This window comes from Ornithodoros turicata, chromosome 2, assembly GCF_037126465.1.
Source record: "Ornithodoros turicata isolate Travis chromosome 2, ASM3712646v1, whole genome shotgun sequence".
NCBI classification, from domain to species: domain Eukaryota; kingdom Metazoa; phylum Arthropoda; class Arachnida; order Ixodida; family Argasidae; genus Ornithodoros; species Ornithodoros turicata.
This window is the reverse complement of record NC_088202.1, coordinates 42,611,944-42,627,403: the sequence shown is the minus strand read 5'-3', so window position 1 is coordinate 42,627,403 and position 15,460 is coordinate 42,611,944. Positions and strand designations below refer to the sequence as shown.

Genomic DNA, 15,460 nt, shown 5'->3' with positions numbered 1-15,460 from the left:
GTACCAGTGTCTGAGGAAGTCTGCAGGACGGGAAGACTGTACATTACTGAGCCACGAACCAGGCCATTGTGCAGCATGAGGAGATCCTTCTCGTCTCGTCTCCATCTCATACCTGCGAAGTGACGAATGACGTTGACCCAGCGTTGGACTTTCTTTTCAAGAACGTCTATGTGGCGCTTCCACGACGAATTCCATGATAGAGTTACGCCGAGAAACTTGTGATGTGCCACCTGCTCCAGTTGGCTTCCACCAACATACAGGCGACATCTATCAAAAGTAGCCAATGTCCCTTTTATGTAGCCAATTCTGTAGCCAGTGGTGTGCAGGCATCATATACGCCAGCACACAAACAAAACAGTCCGAAAGACATCGTACCGACTGAGAGAAGGCCGGTCACCAAGGGCAACAGCAATGAACGCCCTGCATCTGCGTACTTCGCTATTATATGGTGCACGATGAAAACTATTCCGATTAAGGTGCACAAAAGGTGGGTCTCAAATGCAGTGCGAAGAAGTATCCACAAAAGTGGCCAGAGTTTCGGCGCCATAGCAGTCAAAGAGTGGCCAAATCGGCCTGGCGCTGACTTTTCGTCAACTCCCGTCTTTCAGATCATTTTTCCTTACCTTCTTGCGTTTGACTTAGATGGTAGGCCACAATACCGCTGAACGATGGTTTGGCTCGTGCAAAATCCTATTATCCAGTGCATTCCACCACCAAATAAAATGCTCCAAAAGGTGAAAGTCTTGTGGACATCGGCGCTGAAACTATGACCACACCATTTTTACCAACCTCAAATAGATCTGCACGCTTCATGTCAAACCATACACAGTATACATACATGTTGTGGCACAATAACAGAGGAACAATGATCTTACTCGAAGACCACGAGAGTTCCTGCTTCCTTTGCAGTTTGGAAAACTGAGTCAATCCCTCCAGCCATAATGCTGCCCTAAAAGCACATCCACAACAGATGTTGGTGGATTACGCTCCATCACTTTATGGTTACTATTATTATTTTTAATGGTGATGATGATGATGATGATTGACTTGTTTGACTGATTGGAACTAATTTTATTGCAAGAAACATCTATATAATGTCTCGATGTCACCGTTCGCGCGTAGAATTGCAACAGGGCGTGATTACTGTACCGGCGTCGGACCAGTGCTATGTGCAAAGTCTGGTCCGCACTGTTCCGTTTCAATGCGTCCGTCAGCGTTGCGTCGGTCTACGAACCGACGCAAGCCCATTCCAAAGCGACGGACGCATAGGTTCGCCGAGTTAAATTTTTGGACGCAGCGAAGCAAAAAATGCCTGTCGTTGTCCCGGTAACCATGCCTCCGCGCGCTCTTATCTTCTTTTACTTCACTTCATGTAGTCGGCTGTAAGCTGTTTCTCGTAACGCAGCATCGCAGAAGTGCGGATGTGAATTGGAAACCCATGCGTCCGTCACACACAAACGCTGACGGACGGACATATTGAAACGCAGTAGTGCGGACCAGGCTTAACTCTTGTCGGGAAAAAACAGGGAATTCCTGATGTTCTAACACGAGATTCGGATATTTCGATGCGGAAAACTAGGATCCCTGACGATGGCGAGATGAAAGTGTTGCTTGTAAGTCCTCCTACCTTAATAATGACCATGAGGAATCCAGTTATCATGAGAAGCATTTGGACTACGTCGGTCCACACCACGGCCTTGATGCCACCCTAACCAGAAAGAAAGGCTACGTGTACTGAATTCAGGAAGACTATCTGTCATAGGCGGCGAGCACAGGAATAGGCCCTTGCCTACATAGTAGCCATGCTTATGCCCCAACCATAAAGGCAAAAAAAAAAAAAAAAGAAAGAAAATAAAGAAAAAACAGAAAAGAAAAGCGACTGTTCTGCTATGATAGACGCTGTAATATGACTTAAGTCCCCATTTCTTTCTTCTTCTATCACATCACATCACATTACATCACGCTGTAATATGTTGAGTAGTCATCGCATCACACTGCTGGATGTCTCCAATAATACGGCACGTACTTCCAAATTGCTAACCTGCAAAATATCGTGTGTATAATATTGACGCGAAAATCAGCGAATAGGTTTCCGCGTTTCCAATATGCTTCTTCAAGTGTCTTTTTTGGCAGCCTTTCCACCGGTTCATATTGTCCATTGCCAAGCACCACTGGTTCATATTGTCCACTGCAAGCAGGTCCCGCGATGACTATTTACTTTCAGGCCCCGCGACCACAGCCCAGTCACTGGGTGTGTTGGAACAGGACACGAAAGGAACCAACGATAACGATGACTACATAGTTCGGACATTCATTCCATTTACCAATGCCAGACATACCAAGTATTTTCGCGGTGTCGAGTTCCTAATACGTACACATCCAGTGACATAAACAAAATGTGTCTTACCAGTGCTGTGTAGAAGGCACATACCGTGCCATTGAGAATTATGGAGAGCCATATTGGGAGACCAGTGACTGAAAGAACGAGGGAATGCATAAATAAAAGTCTTCATGTATCCGTATGCGCTGCTTTCTGATTTCATGGCTGTTTATTCTTGGCGCCGTGCTTTGTCTTCCCACAGTAGCATTTAAATTTAATTTTTCGTAGTAACAGACAGTGATGTGTGCACGATTGGCTGTTTGCGGCGTGTTATTGTAGACGTGTGCACGCACGCTCTGTCGCTGAGGCTGGCTTCGTCAGTGGGATACGCTCTTTTGGGTACGTTGCTTCCAGTTGGGTTGTTTTTCCACCCGTCTATTCGTGCCCCTGAAAATTTCAGACTTTCTCCGAAAACTATACTCTCTATCAGCTGCTACTAGATTTTGTCTTTTACAGTTCATAAAGTGCATAAGGTCGTGCCCCGCCTCCAGGCTTCACATTGTAGTTTTCGCACAACACCGTCAAATAACGCAACGTATGAAATTAATATATTGCGCACGTGCAGTGTTGCACATTGGCGATGTGGCTGTGGCAAGCAAAGTCATACTAAAATTACTCACCGGATCCCAATGCAAGCGACGGCCCGTAGAGGACTATTCCCATATAAAGGCTCTGCAGTGATGTTTTGACAGTAATGTTCAAATTCAAAACGGATGGTCAGATTACCGACTTACCACTTGTAGAATGGTCAGCAGCGACGTTAGCTTTCTCAGAAAAACTGACTTGAAGCGTTTCTCCAGGTACTGTAAAACAATGTCATTATACGCTTGGCTAAAATCAGAACACTTTGGCACAATGTCCCAGACACCGATAGTTGGACATCGTTCCAGGTACGTCCCGACCAGAGCTGTGTAGGTTACTCAAAAGTGTAATTAGGTTACAATTACATTTGCATGACTTTGAAAGCAAGTTGCAGGAGCCCTGAAACTAAAATGTAGTTCTAGCATTTATGTGAACAACGCAACTTTTATGCAGAATACGGAATACCTGAACGGAACTCAGAACAGAAACCACACACTGATGTTAAAATGGTGTTAAATTGGTAGTTCCGTGGCACTAGACGTTGTTACATATATACAGACAATCAAACTTAAATTTACGAAAACGGGTTAAAAGTGCACATCACTGAGTGGGTATTATGAGTGTCCCCATGTGCAGTTCACACGCGCGCTTGTTTTAAATGAATGCTGGAATGCATGCAAAAGCAGCAGCTACAAGAAAAATGGAATAATGAACTCTGTAGAAAAGCCTCAGCCACTATAAAGAGAAAATGCTGCAGACATAAATTTACAATGAAAAGATGGCTAAGAAGCAAGCGAGCTGGTGAAGTTGATGCATAATGTAAAACCCCGAGACTAGGCAACACGAAGGGACAACACAAGGGCAACACAGACACAAGACTTCGTGTTCCCTAGTCTTGGGGTTTTACATTATGCATAGATTTACAACTAACTGGGTAGAAACACAGAAGTTAGGGTACTAAACTCGGTAGAAACACGAGAACCGCGATATGGGCGACAGGTGAATCCGGAGCATATACAACGCGAACAGAAACTTAAAGGAGACAGACACAGGCTCCGGGGCAGAGGCTATAGGGAACATTAAGTCGAAAGCGACGCAACACTCTTTCTTACACTTCTCCTGTGCAAAGAAGCGTGTTTCTCCTCTCTCATTCCTCCGTGTAATGCAATCTATTCACACAGATTACTTCTCGTTTTACAGTGTCAGCTGTACAATGTGTCGCAGATAACTGCGAACAGATTTTTGAAAGATATATATGTCACTTTTTTCGAGAGGAAATCAATTGCAATATAGCATATGCTGAAGGGCACTGCTTAGGAGGGCACTAGCAAACTCCTAAGGCAATGTCCTAATTAACTTTCAATAATTGACTTTTTAATTATAACAGCTACAAGTCGCCCCAATGAGAACATCTGGTCCCTTCGGTCACCTGATACCGTTGCCGTTTTCAGAGCAAAAATCTGTTCGATAGATCGTCCGCAAAAATTCGTAAAGGAGCCCCTTTTTCTTCTTTATTTTGTTCATTACGCATCTTCGGAGACGCGTTTTACCTTCACCCCCAATGTGAGAGGGTAAAGGAGCACAGTGCCGCCTCATTCGTCGAAGATGAGCTTTAACTTCCGGATACAAAACGAAAAGAAATGTATCGAGTGACGCTATCCGAAGTGCCCTTATCTTGGGTTGCATTTTTCTGTTTTCTTTTACTCTTTTTCCAGAACGTAAGAGGCAACAGTGTGCTCTTACACCCTCTCTCATTGGGGGTGAAGGAGAGACGCGTCTCCGAAGATGCGCCACGAACAAAATAAAGAAAAAAAAGGCGTTCCTTCACAGATTTTTTGCGGACGATCTATCTGACGGATTTTTGTTCTGAAAACGGCAACGGTATCAGGTGACCGAAGGGACCAGATGTTCTCATTGGGACGACCTTGTAGCTTTTATACTTAAAAAGTTAATTATCGAAAGTTAATTAGTACATTGCCTTAGGAGTTTGCTGGTGCCCTCCTAAGGAGTGCCCTTTAGTATATGCTATATTGCAATTGATTTCATCTCGAAAGAAGTCATATATATACAGTGAAGCCTCCCTATCTTGGACACCTGCGGTGCAGCCGAAATGTGTCCTACATAGGGAGGTGTCCGAGTTACAGAATATAAGGAAAACAAAAATGGAAAAGAACACAGCTGTGTTGCCAGAAATGTCCCCCTTCTTCAATTCATGATCATTAGTGGCACCTGGAACCTCTTATCCACTTTTCACTGATAACTATTGCTGATTTTGGTAGGTGCAAGTCTGTGCAGATTCCACTGAATGGCACCAACTTTGGAGCTTTGGAGCTGCTGCTTAAACCCACAAGCCGGCGTGCTGCATGGCTGACCTTTCCCCCTTCTTTTTTTAATTTTTTTTCTGCCAATAAATCCCCCCCCCCCCACACACGTGGAATTAAGCTCAAGGTCTTGTCTCTGAAGCGTCAGCCCACTTTTGATTGCCTTGGTGCAGTGCACGTATGGCTCTAGACAAACCGAACACAAGTGGCACGTCTTCCCAGATGTTCTCGTTCTTTTGCTTATCTCTATAATCCATCCGTCGTGTATTATATAGGCACGGATGTTCCTTAACAGCTTCGATCAAAGGCTCAATGGACGACGCCATGTTTGGAAATGCGAGTCCACCGGAGCCCGCGCCGTACACAGCTCGCTGGCCACCGCAAGATGTAGAACATTGCTCTACTCCCCCGATGTCGGCGGACGTAACGCGCGTTGCTGCCACGCCGCGCTTCGCCGAGTGTCGTTGAACTATGAACTCACCGACGGTGGCTCGCGATGCGCGGCTGTGCGCTGCGCGTCGATAGGCCCCGCTCCGCTGGACTGTAACCCACCCTTAACAGCCGATGACTAAGAGACGAGCGGGGCCGCTTTGCACATGACAACAACGAAGACGACAAAAGTAACACAAGGTCAGGGAACGTCGAACATTCAACCTTTAATCCTTTGTTTAAAAGCTGGAAGTTCGACGTTCCCTGTCTGTCTCTGTGTTACTTTCGCCGTCTCCGTTGATGACTCTCTAAACCTGTCCCTGCGTCCGATTTTTACTTAATTGATATTACTAGAACAGTGGTTCTCAACATATGTTATTCAAGGGATCCCATGGTCGTGCCAGCACTACCTCAAGGAACCTACACGTGGGCAATTGTGAAAGAGTGCGTGAGGCGAAATCGATGCTGTTCAAATAGCAAATTTCTATTCTGATTATTTAAATGTTTCATTACAATTTCTTGTATTAATTACAAGAATTATACATTACAAGAAATATTATATTATAATTATAATTATTAATTACAATTCAATTATAATTGCGACGGCGTCGCAAGATGTCGCTTTAGGTTTGCTGGATTCATGCAACTGTTTCACAATACTTCCCCGCAGATAACGCGTAGTGGGTTACCACTGATGCTTATAAATCCCAAATCCGCTAGGCAGGAGAGTCGCTCCGAAGTTTCTCCGAAGCAGCTCTGACTCTCGAAGTGGTTGCAATGCTTTCGAAACACACGCGAAGAGCAAAAGCGTGGTGCAGAGAAACACTCGGGTTGAGTGGCGGGATGAGCCAACCGATGAAGACCACAGCTCCTGGCTCTACTGTCTGCAATGACTGTCAGCCGCGGCTGCGATCTCGATTTCAATTCCAATGCCAACGATGAAATGTCAAGACTGTCCGAGAGCGAGCCTTGGTAGGCGGCCTGGTTGTGGGTTGATCACTCGCGGCAGGTGCTGAACGGAATCCTGTTCGCGGAACCTCAAGACAAGGCTCGCGGATCCCCTGGGTTCAGCGGAACCCCGGTCGAGAAACACTGTACTAGAACATTCCTAAAAAAATTCTGAGCAAACCCTACATGACCGATTTGTAATATTGGTGCTCTCAATGCCATCAGAAACGGACCGGTTCAGTCGCAGGCTTGGTGGTCTCCCGAGTGAATTCGAGCAAAGATTCTTCGAGTGCAGGAGACATCGAAACGCAGTTTTTTGGCTCGACGTTTTCTGCTGTTGCCGACAGTGTTATTGATGACTAATAAATCGAACTGACTGACCTACTGTGCGACGCACCTATAAAAACAAGTTCGCTGAAGTTGGTGCGGCTTCGTCTTATTATTACGTTGGACGAAAGTACCTGAAGATACGTGTGTTGTCGTGTCGCGGACAAGCCTGTCCATGTTCGGTACAACGTACGTCTAATAATAATAAAAATTCATGGATTTATTTTGGGGGGCAACTGTGTCAACATACGTCTGCGAGCAGGTGTTTTCTGTGATGAAGGTGAATAAGTTAAAGTTACGCTCGCAATTAACAGATGAACACTTCAACGCAGTCCTTAACGGTGTTGACGCAATAGTAGCTAAGAACGGTCTCCCTGCTGATTTTTATGTGGCGTTCTGGCCTGTTCTTCGTGAATTTTTCTTTCAAGCCATGCAAGCGTGTATCAGTGAAGGTTCGTTCCCGGACTCTTTCGGCTTCGGACACATCGTAGTGCTACCTAAGAAAAGTGGGAATCCTGCTGATCCCGAAAATTGGCGCCCAATCACCCTTTTGAACTGTGACTACAAAATCTTAACGTCAGCGCTGGCTCAAAGGGTTCAGAGCGTACTCCCAACAATTGTCCACCCTTCGCAGACATGCAGTGTGCCTGGTCGAAGTATGTATGACACGCTATCGGGTCTACGGGATCTTCTTCGCTACGTGATGTCTTCTAACCTGGGCGGAGGCCTATTGTCATTGGATCAAGCCAAAGCGTTTGACCGGGTTGAACACAACTACCTCTTCGTTATACTTCAAGTGTACGGCTTCCCGGAGTGGATATGCGACACCATCAGGAGACCATATAGTAATCATCGAAGCTGTCTTTTCTTGCTACAGCGTTTCTCCCAGGAGTTCCCAATAGGCAGAGGCGTCCGTCGGGGTTGTCCCCTGTCGCCCATTTTGTTCGTCTTAGCAATAGATCCTCTTTTATGGAATATCGACACCAGCGTCTCCATTCAAGGTTTACCCCTTCCAACATCTGGGACATGGAAAGTGGCGGCATACGCGGACGACATTACGGTTTTCCCTGCTGATGCCGAGTCCGTTGTTCAGACCTTCCGCGTGTACGACCAGTATGCCTCGTTATCAGGAGGAATGCTAAATTACAGCAAGACCAAACTAATGTGGCCCTCGACGTTGCTGTACAGCGCAACTGTCAAGATCCTAGGTGTTTTATTTGATAAAAACGGTCCCACACAGGGCAACTGGACAGTAGCACTGCAAAAACTCTGTTCAAAGTGTGAAGCAGCAGATCCGCACGAGCTATCCTACCGAGAGCGGGCATACCTTGTACGCAGTGTGTTCTGCGGGCGACTGTGGCACCTGAGCCATGTTCTAATTGTGCCGCACCACATTGTAGCGCGGGTTCACAGTGCTATCATCTCCTTCTTTTGGCGAAAACGTCGAAGGCCTGTAGCACGTGTCCTTCTTTCCCTTCCTATGTCTCAAGGTGGAGTAGCATTACCCGACGTCGGACTCATGAATAGAGGCATCGCATTGAAGACCACATCACGTATACTCAACGGCGAGTCGACACCAGCTCAGGTGCTGCTCGTATACTGGATGGGTCCACTGGTGGCGGATCTTGCGCCACGTGCATATAATCCGCTGGCACCTGCAGCCGCGTCCCCACTACGGTTCTATGCCGCTATTCGAGCGTATCATCGAAAGCTGTCGCAAATTCCTCCCCCCCCCCCCACGTTGTGACATCGTCTCCTAGCGCACTTGCTGAAGCAACGATCCGACACGGACTTGAAACGGGTGCGAGCAGGCCTGTGCGTCAGCCGAGGCCCATATCATGGTCCTCGGTAATGCGTTCATGGCTTCCTGGACATCTGTATGATACCCTATGGTCCTTCGCATGGGAGGTTCAGCCAACGCGTGACCACCTCTCTGCTTGGAACATTGTGTCCCAGGGTAGTTGCCCATACTGTGGTAGCACAGAAACTAACAGCCATGTGCTCTATGGTTGCCGCACCGCAAGGATTTTTTGGGGACTTGTTCGGCGGCACACCAACGTCGCCTGCCCTGTGAGCTTCGATCGCCGGTGGTCAGGTCATCGACTCAGTGTTCTTGTGACAGCCTGCGGTGCGGATATACTGTGGGCGGCACGCTGTCAGGCTGTAGCGAACCGACGACGTGGCACGCCGTTATTCTTGTTACTGCGTCGGTTGCGCATTAACCTCGTCAACACCCTGCAGCGGGACTTGTTTGCGTTGGGCAAGACCACCTTCGAGCGGCTGTGGTGTTCGCATCCCTCCGTTCGTGTCGTTGATGGATGTGTCATCGTGGAAGGCGCTCCTCCTTAACTGTACATATTGTAATTCATAAGATGCTGTTTATAATCCTTATTTTGTAGTAATTACCTGATCTTCCTGTTGCGGTTTTGCGCATACTTGGGCTAGCTTATGCCTTAATGTTGTACATTATGTACTTTCCTTTTGTTGGTGTCGCTGCATATATTTTCAGGCTTGCTGTTGCGTGTTCTGTTGCGGTTTTATTACACATTGTTGGGTCAATGCCTTGCTGCTGTACATTCTCTATTCCTTTTGTGTGAGAGGTTTTGTTGTAAATATTCTGCTGTCTTGCTGTTGCATGTCGCTTGCGGAGATGTTGCGTGTAATGAACTGTATATAGTCTGACTTTACTGACTTGTGTTCTTTGTAGTTGTGGAGTTTTCTGTATGTATTGCTCTATGTATGTATTGCTGTTTGTTTGCTGTACTAACTGTCCTATTCACACTTGTATGCATTACCACGTTATATTAAATTTTCCTCCAACAAAAACAAGAGGTGCCAAGTTTTCTCATGACACAGCAAATAAAAAGGATTGCTGATCCCGTGATTGAGCAACGCTAAGTAACACGTTTTATGTCGTTTCAAGTTCTGCGTTGTGTCATCTGTATCAGAAACAGGCTACCCCAAGGCCATGGTATGCGGCCCGCGTAGTCCGTCCACGACTTAATGCGGCCCGCGAACACGAATGAGTTCGGCACCCCTGATGTAGAATAACCCATAATGAAGTTTTAGCTTCCGTATTTGTTGTATAAGAAAAGTTGCTGATTGCAAAACGGGCAAATAACGCGCGACGAGCAACTCCACTGCAACCCTCAGCCATCTCAAGCCACACTCACCACGTACGAAGGCATGTACGTTGCTGTTTCCCGCTAAGGTGAAGCCTCGTCGGTGCTAACAGCACCAGTATAGGTGAGGCGAATTACTGGTTTAACTGTAGACAGAATATTCTCCACGTACCTGGTTTACGCTGACCATTTCCATGTCGTAAAAGACGGGAAGAAAGACGTGTGCTGCTAAGATGATGGATATGACGATACCAGAGATGCATACAATATACTGAAAGCTATGCACGTAGTTTTCAGCTGGGATTCCAATAAGCGCAATAGAGGACAAGAAGCTGGCCATCATGGACAGCGTCACGGGAAACACCTGCAAGGAAAGAAGTGCAAAAAGGTGTATACAGCGTGTTGTGTTGGTACATTGAAGCATGGTCAGGCATGATCGGTCCCGTTTCAATGTATACTTGCAAGGAAGTTCGTTTGACATTCACCGCACGCAATTGTTGTCGAATGAGTTATGCAAAGTGTACTAAAAGAGTCGATGTTGACTTTGGGAAAACTACTATATGGACGTGCCAAAATAAACGCAGTCCACCGACTTTCCCTCAGGGGTCAATTTTAACCCCCCAGCGGAGCAATGTACTATTAATAAAGAATTTTAGTAGACCATTTCTGGATCTCCGATACGATAACCAGTACAGCGTTGGTCTCATGGCGCATGCACGACGCTATCGAAGCTCAGCTTACGGTACTCAGCTATCGCCGGTACGGATCTCTTCGAGTGACGCGGTAACCGCATACGACGATTTCTCGACGGGAAACCGGGCAACTTTCTCACAGGCACGACAACTCGACGGAGAAACGGCGGGGCGTACCGCATACACAGAATTCCACTGCGGCAGAGCCTCTATAAACGGCTCTGCACTGCGGTGGACGGTGGCGCCCTAGCGGGCGTTTCATTAGTCCGTGTTAAATATTTGCCTGAACTTAAGTGATAAATATTTTGCTACACATAGAAAAATTATAGTGGCACACAGAAGACGTTCTTGCGGCCAAAGCATATTCGCAAAGCAAGCGCTACAAAAGCGCCCTCAGATAGCAGCCGGCAGACGGCATCATACTTCTGAGTTCCTAGGTTGGTCATACGGGCATCCGAAATGCCCGCCACATTCACTCGTGGAACGGTAGCGCGTGGAGTGGTCCTATTGGCTGCCGTCGAGCGGCCGCTTCCACTCTTCGACGGATTTTTCTGTCCACAGCTGTCGTCGAGAAATCGGTGACGTTCCCATTGCTCGCGTCGGCTCACCGAAAAAACGGTGACTGTGGCCGGTTTTCCAGTGAGCCGACCGAGCACTGGGAACTTCACCGATTTCTCGACGACAAGCGGTAACCGCATACGACGAATTCTCGACGGAAAACCGACCACCGTCACCGTTTTTCCGGTGAGCCGACGCGAGCAATGGGAACCTCACCGCCGACATGTCACCGTCGACATGTCACCGCCCACGTGTCGACATGTATTTGTCCTTTCTATGTGTTCCAGCCTCAGAACATCATTTTCTCATGTTCAACAGATGCCGCTTGCGTCGATCCCGTCGTGTGAATGTGTGTATGAGTGAGGAAAATGCAAGAGTGAAAGGGGGATGAGTGAGAGAGTGGTTGGTTTGTCCCTTCAGATGATGCGCCCTCGGAAGTCGCTGTGGAGGTGTGTTAGCTTAGCTCAATTGGCAGAGCCTGGACCGGTAATCCAGAAGATATGGGTTCGAGTCCTACAGCCTGGCTAACCTTTTCAGTGACTTCCATCTTTCATCATTAATTTCTTAGGCACTTTGTATGTATTTGTCCTTTCTATGTGTTCCAGCCTCAGAACATCAATTTCTCACCCTTCTACTAAGACTGTAACAGAGGCGACAGCAAAATTCGGAAACGGCGGCAGCAGAGCCCTTTAAGACGAGCGAAACCATTTGCATCGTGGTGCTGTGCTTATGCTTGCGTGGTGCTGTGCGACGGCTTATGCTGTGCCCTCCTACTGGGATTTTCACAGAAGCGATCGCAAAATTCGGAAAGGGCGGCAGCAGGGCCCTTTAAAACGGGTGACACCGTTTGTATGATGGTAGTGTATCATGGGCTCTTCGCCCTTGTATGCCTTCGACTCATTAGAAGCCATACAACGCTTCAAAGCCTGACGAGCCCTTCACCGTCATAAGCCTCCAACTCATTGGAGGGTCCAACATCACATTGTAACCCATAATTCAACATCACGCTCAGCATAACATCACATCGTTACCCACCATTAATATCACATTCAACACCACATCGTAGCCCATCATTCAACATCAACAACAACCTCATTTTGTGATGGTGAATGGGGTGGGGGGTGGGGTTCATCACCAGAGGTAATACTCTACCCCATTGCTGGTGGTGATATGGGGAATGATATAATGAGCCTCTTCATAATGAGGATCGAAGTCCGATTGTGTCCACAAAGGTGAAAAAAACTTTGAGCGCCGCGCGTTGGTGGGCTGGATCCGGCCAGGGACCAAGCAATTTTGACGGGGAGAAGGGGCGAGAGTCCAGCTGACCCGGAGAGTGCTATTCGGGAAGGTTGGTAGTGTGGGCAATGAAGAAGAATGTGCTCCAGATCTTCTAGAGCACCGCAGTGACAGCTTCTGGGAGAGTCAACTTGTCTCAAGCGGTAACGCCACTGAGCTGTAAAAGCCACATCGAGTCGCATTCGATGAATTAACGCAGCATCTTGACGAGAGGTGTTTTGTGGCATGCGAAAAGCGAGCGTTGGATCAACTCAGCTCAGCATAGATGGAAGAATCATGTCTGTTGTTCATTGGCGTGAAGCCATGGCTCTGACGAGGCGTCGCACACTCTAAGAAAAAAAGGTGTTTTCTGGGTGTAAAGGGCACCACTTACACCCCGCGCTTGCTCTGTACTCCCGGTGGTGTCACAGAACACCGCTGTAGAACGTTTTTTCTTTTCTTTTTTTTCTTTGGATGGGTTTTGGGGTGAATATCCTACCAACTACATGAGCGCGCCGTACGTGGGCATGCGCGGAACATGCGGAGTACCTGGCAAAAGGCAATCGTCCAGTTTCGGACGCGCGTGACATTTGAGTGCGGATATGGCTAACAGCTTCCGATTGTCCAGCGTTGAACCTTCACTATCCTTGTTAACGCCAGGAAAGTTTGAAAGTTAATTTTCAGATTGCGTGATCAAACACGTAGTAAGCTTATCGTGAGCGTTGCAGGTCACGCGTGCTTCAGTTAAGGAAAGTTTGTGTGGCAGCATCAGGGGTTGACAGTTTTCGAATTCATACTAGCCGCGGCAAAGCACAGATAAGGTGCCTGTGTTAGCGTTCAACAGAATCCATGAGCAATGTTATTTGTTTCCAGATACTGACCATATCGCCATAGTGGAGGTCGTCTGCCTTGTGACACCCGAATGGCCAGAAAGAAAATAGTCGTCCGTGGAGAACGCAAACATGACGATGTCTTCGAGTCTCTAAGGCAATCGCGTTTTTGTCGATCTTGTAACCGACAGCCTCATTGTGCAGGCACTACACTTCATGTGTCATAATGTAGTATTTACATTAACTGTTCATCTTTGTCGAGTTGACCCATGGGGTGCCCCAGGGGAGTGTTCTGAGCCCCATCTTATTTAACATTGTCGTGGCTGGCCTTCGAGGTTGCGTCGGCAGGAAAGTGGCTATCTCCATCTATGCTGATGACATTTGTATCTGGACCAGCGGTAAATCCCGTCCTGCCCTCCAGCGACGCCTCCAACTCGCTCTCGATGCTATCCAGCAGTACCTGTCACTGGCGATCTTAGACATATCGACGGAAAAGACAGTAATACGTACTCCCTTTTACAAGGCTGAACAAGAGGCCCTTCCAGCTTTCCGTTGCTGGCATACCGTTGAAGCACGTGTCTCACCATAGGTTCCTCGGTCTCACTGTTGATGCTAGGCTCTCTTGGCGGAAGCATATTGCAAGCTTGGAGATCAAGATCCACCGTTGGATTGCAGTGATCCGTCGCTTGACAGGCATGAGATGGGGCAGTAACCACGAGCTCTCTGTTGGCCGTCCACAGGGCTTTGGCTCGAGGGTCCCTCGCGTATAGTTTGCCGGTGCTTAATGGCCTGCCGGCATCTTCAGATCATAAGCTGCAGTGCCTCCTGGCGCGAAGCCTTCGTGTGTGCCTCGGCGTCCCCCGAGCAGCAGAGATCCGAGCAGTTATTGCTGAAGCGAGGGACACCCCGCTGGATGTTCTTCGCTACGGTGAGACCTGCCGATTTTTCCTCCGCCTTTTATCCCATTATCGGCGGCAACCGCTCGTATCGAAGATCTTGAGGCGCAAGCACTGCAAGGTCCGCTCGGTGATGACTCAGCTGAAGCCTAGCGTCCCGCGTTTCGTAGTGAAGACAGCTCCCAATGCCCCTCCATGGTCTCTGTCAAGCCCAGTAACCCGCCTAACTGTTCCTGGCCTGTATGGAAGGAAAAGGGATACAGCCCCGTGTGTCGCCAAGCAGCTTACCCTGGGCATGATGAACGACAACTATACGGCGTCAACGTCAGTTTTCACTGACGGGTCGTCTACTCGGGGTGGATCGTCCTCGGCATTTGTGATTCCATCTCAGTCAGCCTCCTGTGGTCACCGTCTTTCTCACAGAACATCGTCTACGTGTGCCGAGCTTTCCGCCATTCTATTTGCTATGCAAAAAATATCAGCCAGTCCAGCTCAGTCCTGGGTCGTCTTTACAGACTCAACACCCGCGCTCCAGTGTATGGCCAACTTGGCGATACGTGGATCCCTCGGTCCTGTTGTCTTTGACATCTTGCAAGCTTATAAGAAGGCGACCATTGCAGGGCACACTGTAGTATTGCAGTGGGTCCGCGGACATGTCGGTACCAGCGGCAACGAAAAAGCAGACAGAGCCGCATTGAGCGCCCATCAGCACGCAGCCTTTACCCCGATAATGATGTCGTCGGGCGACCGAAGACACCTCCTCTCAACACTCATCGGTCCCAAGATGCAGGCTCAGTGGGAACATGACATAGCTCACTCCCTCCTCTCTGATGTGGACCCCACGCTTTCTCTCGTCCTTCCTCCGCGACTATACCGCACCCTTTAACTGCTCTCTTCCACCGCATGAGGCTCAACGTTGCCTTTACACCTGCCTTTCAACACCGTCTCGGCTCCGCCTCGTCTTCCCTCTGCCCCACTTGTGGAGTACACGGCGACCTCAGCCACGTCATCCTGGCTTCTGGGCAATACCACCACGAGCGTGCACGAATGGAAGTCTCTATGCGACGCATTGACAAGCGGCCGTTCAACCTAGCGAAGAT

General features: G+C 48.2%; 1 protein-coding gene across 1 annotated transcript in view; it reads right to left on the bottom strand.

Annotated features, from left to right (window-relative positions):
* LOC135385330 (sodium-coupled monocarboxylate transporter 2-like) overlaps window positions 1-15,460 on the bottom strand; it is a 63,148-nt gene that overhangs the window by 18,783 nt on the left and 28,905 nt on the right. The window contains exons 2-8 of the mRNA XM_064614586.1: window positions 10,282-10,473; window positions 3,115-3,183; window positions 3,001-3,052; window positions 2,408-2,475; window positions 1,628-1,708; window positions 876-949; window positions 624-764 (exon numbers count right to left, since the gene is read on the bottom strand). Of these exons, the coding sequence (XP_064470656.1) occupies window positions 624-764; window positions 876-949; window positions 1,628-1,708; window positions 2,408-2,475; window positions 3,001-3,052; window positions 3,115-3,183; window positions 10,282-10,473 (677 nt within the window). The remainder of the gene's footprint in view (window positions 1-623; window positions 765-875; window positions 950-1,627; window positions 1,709-2,407; window positions 2,476-3,000; window positions 3,053-3,114; window positions 3,184-10,281; window positions 10,474-15,460) is intronic.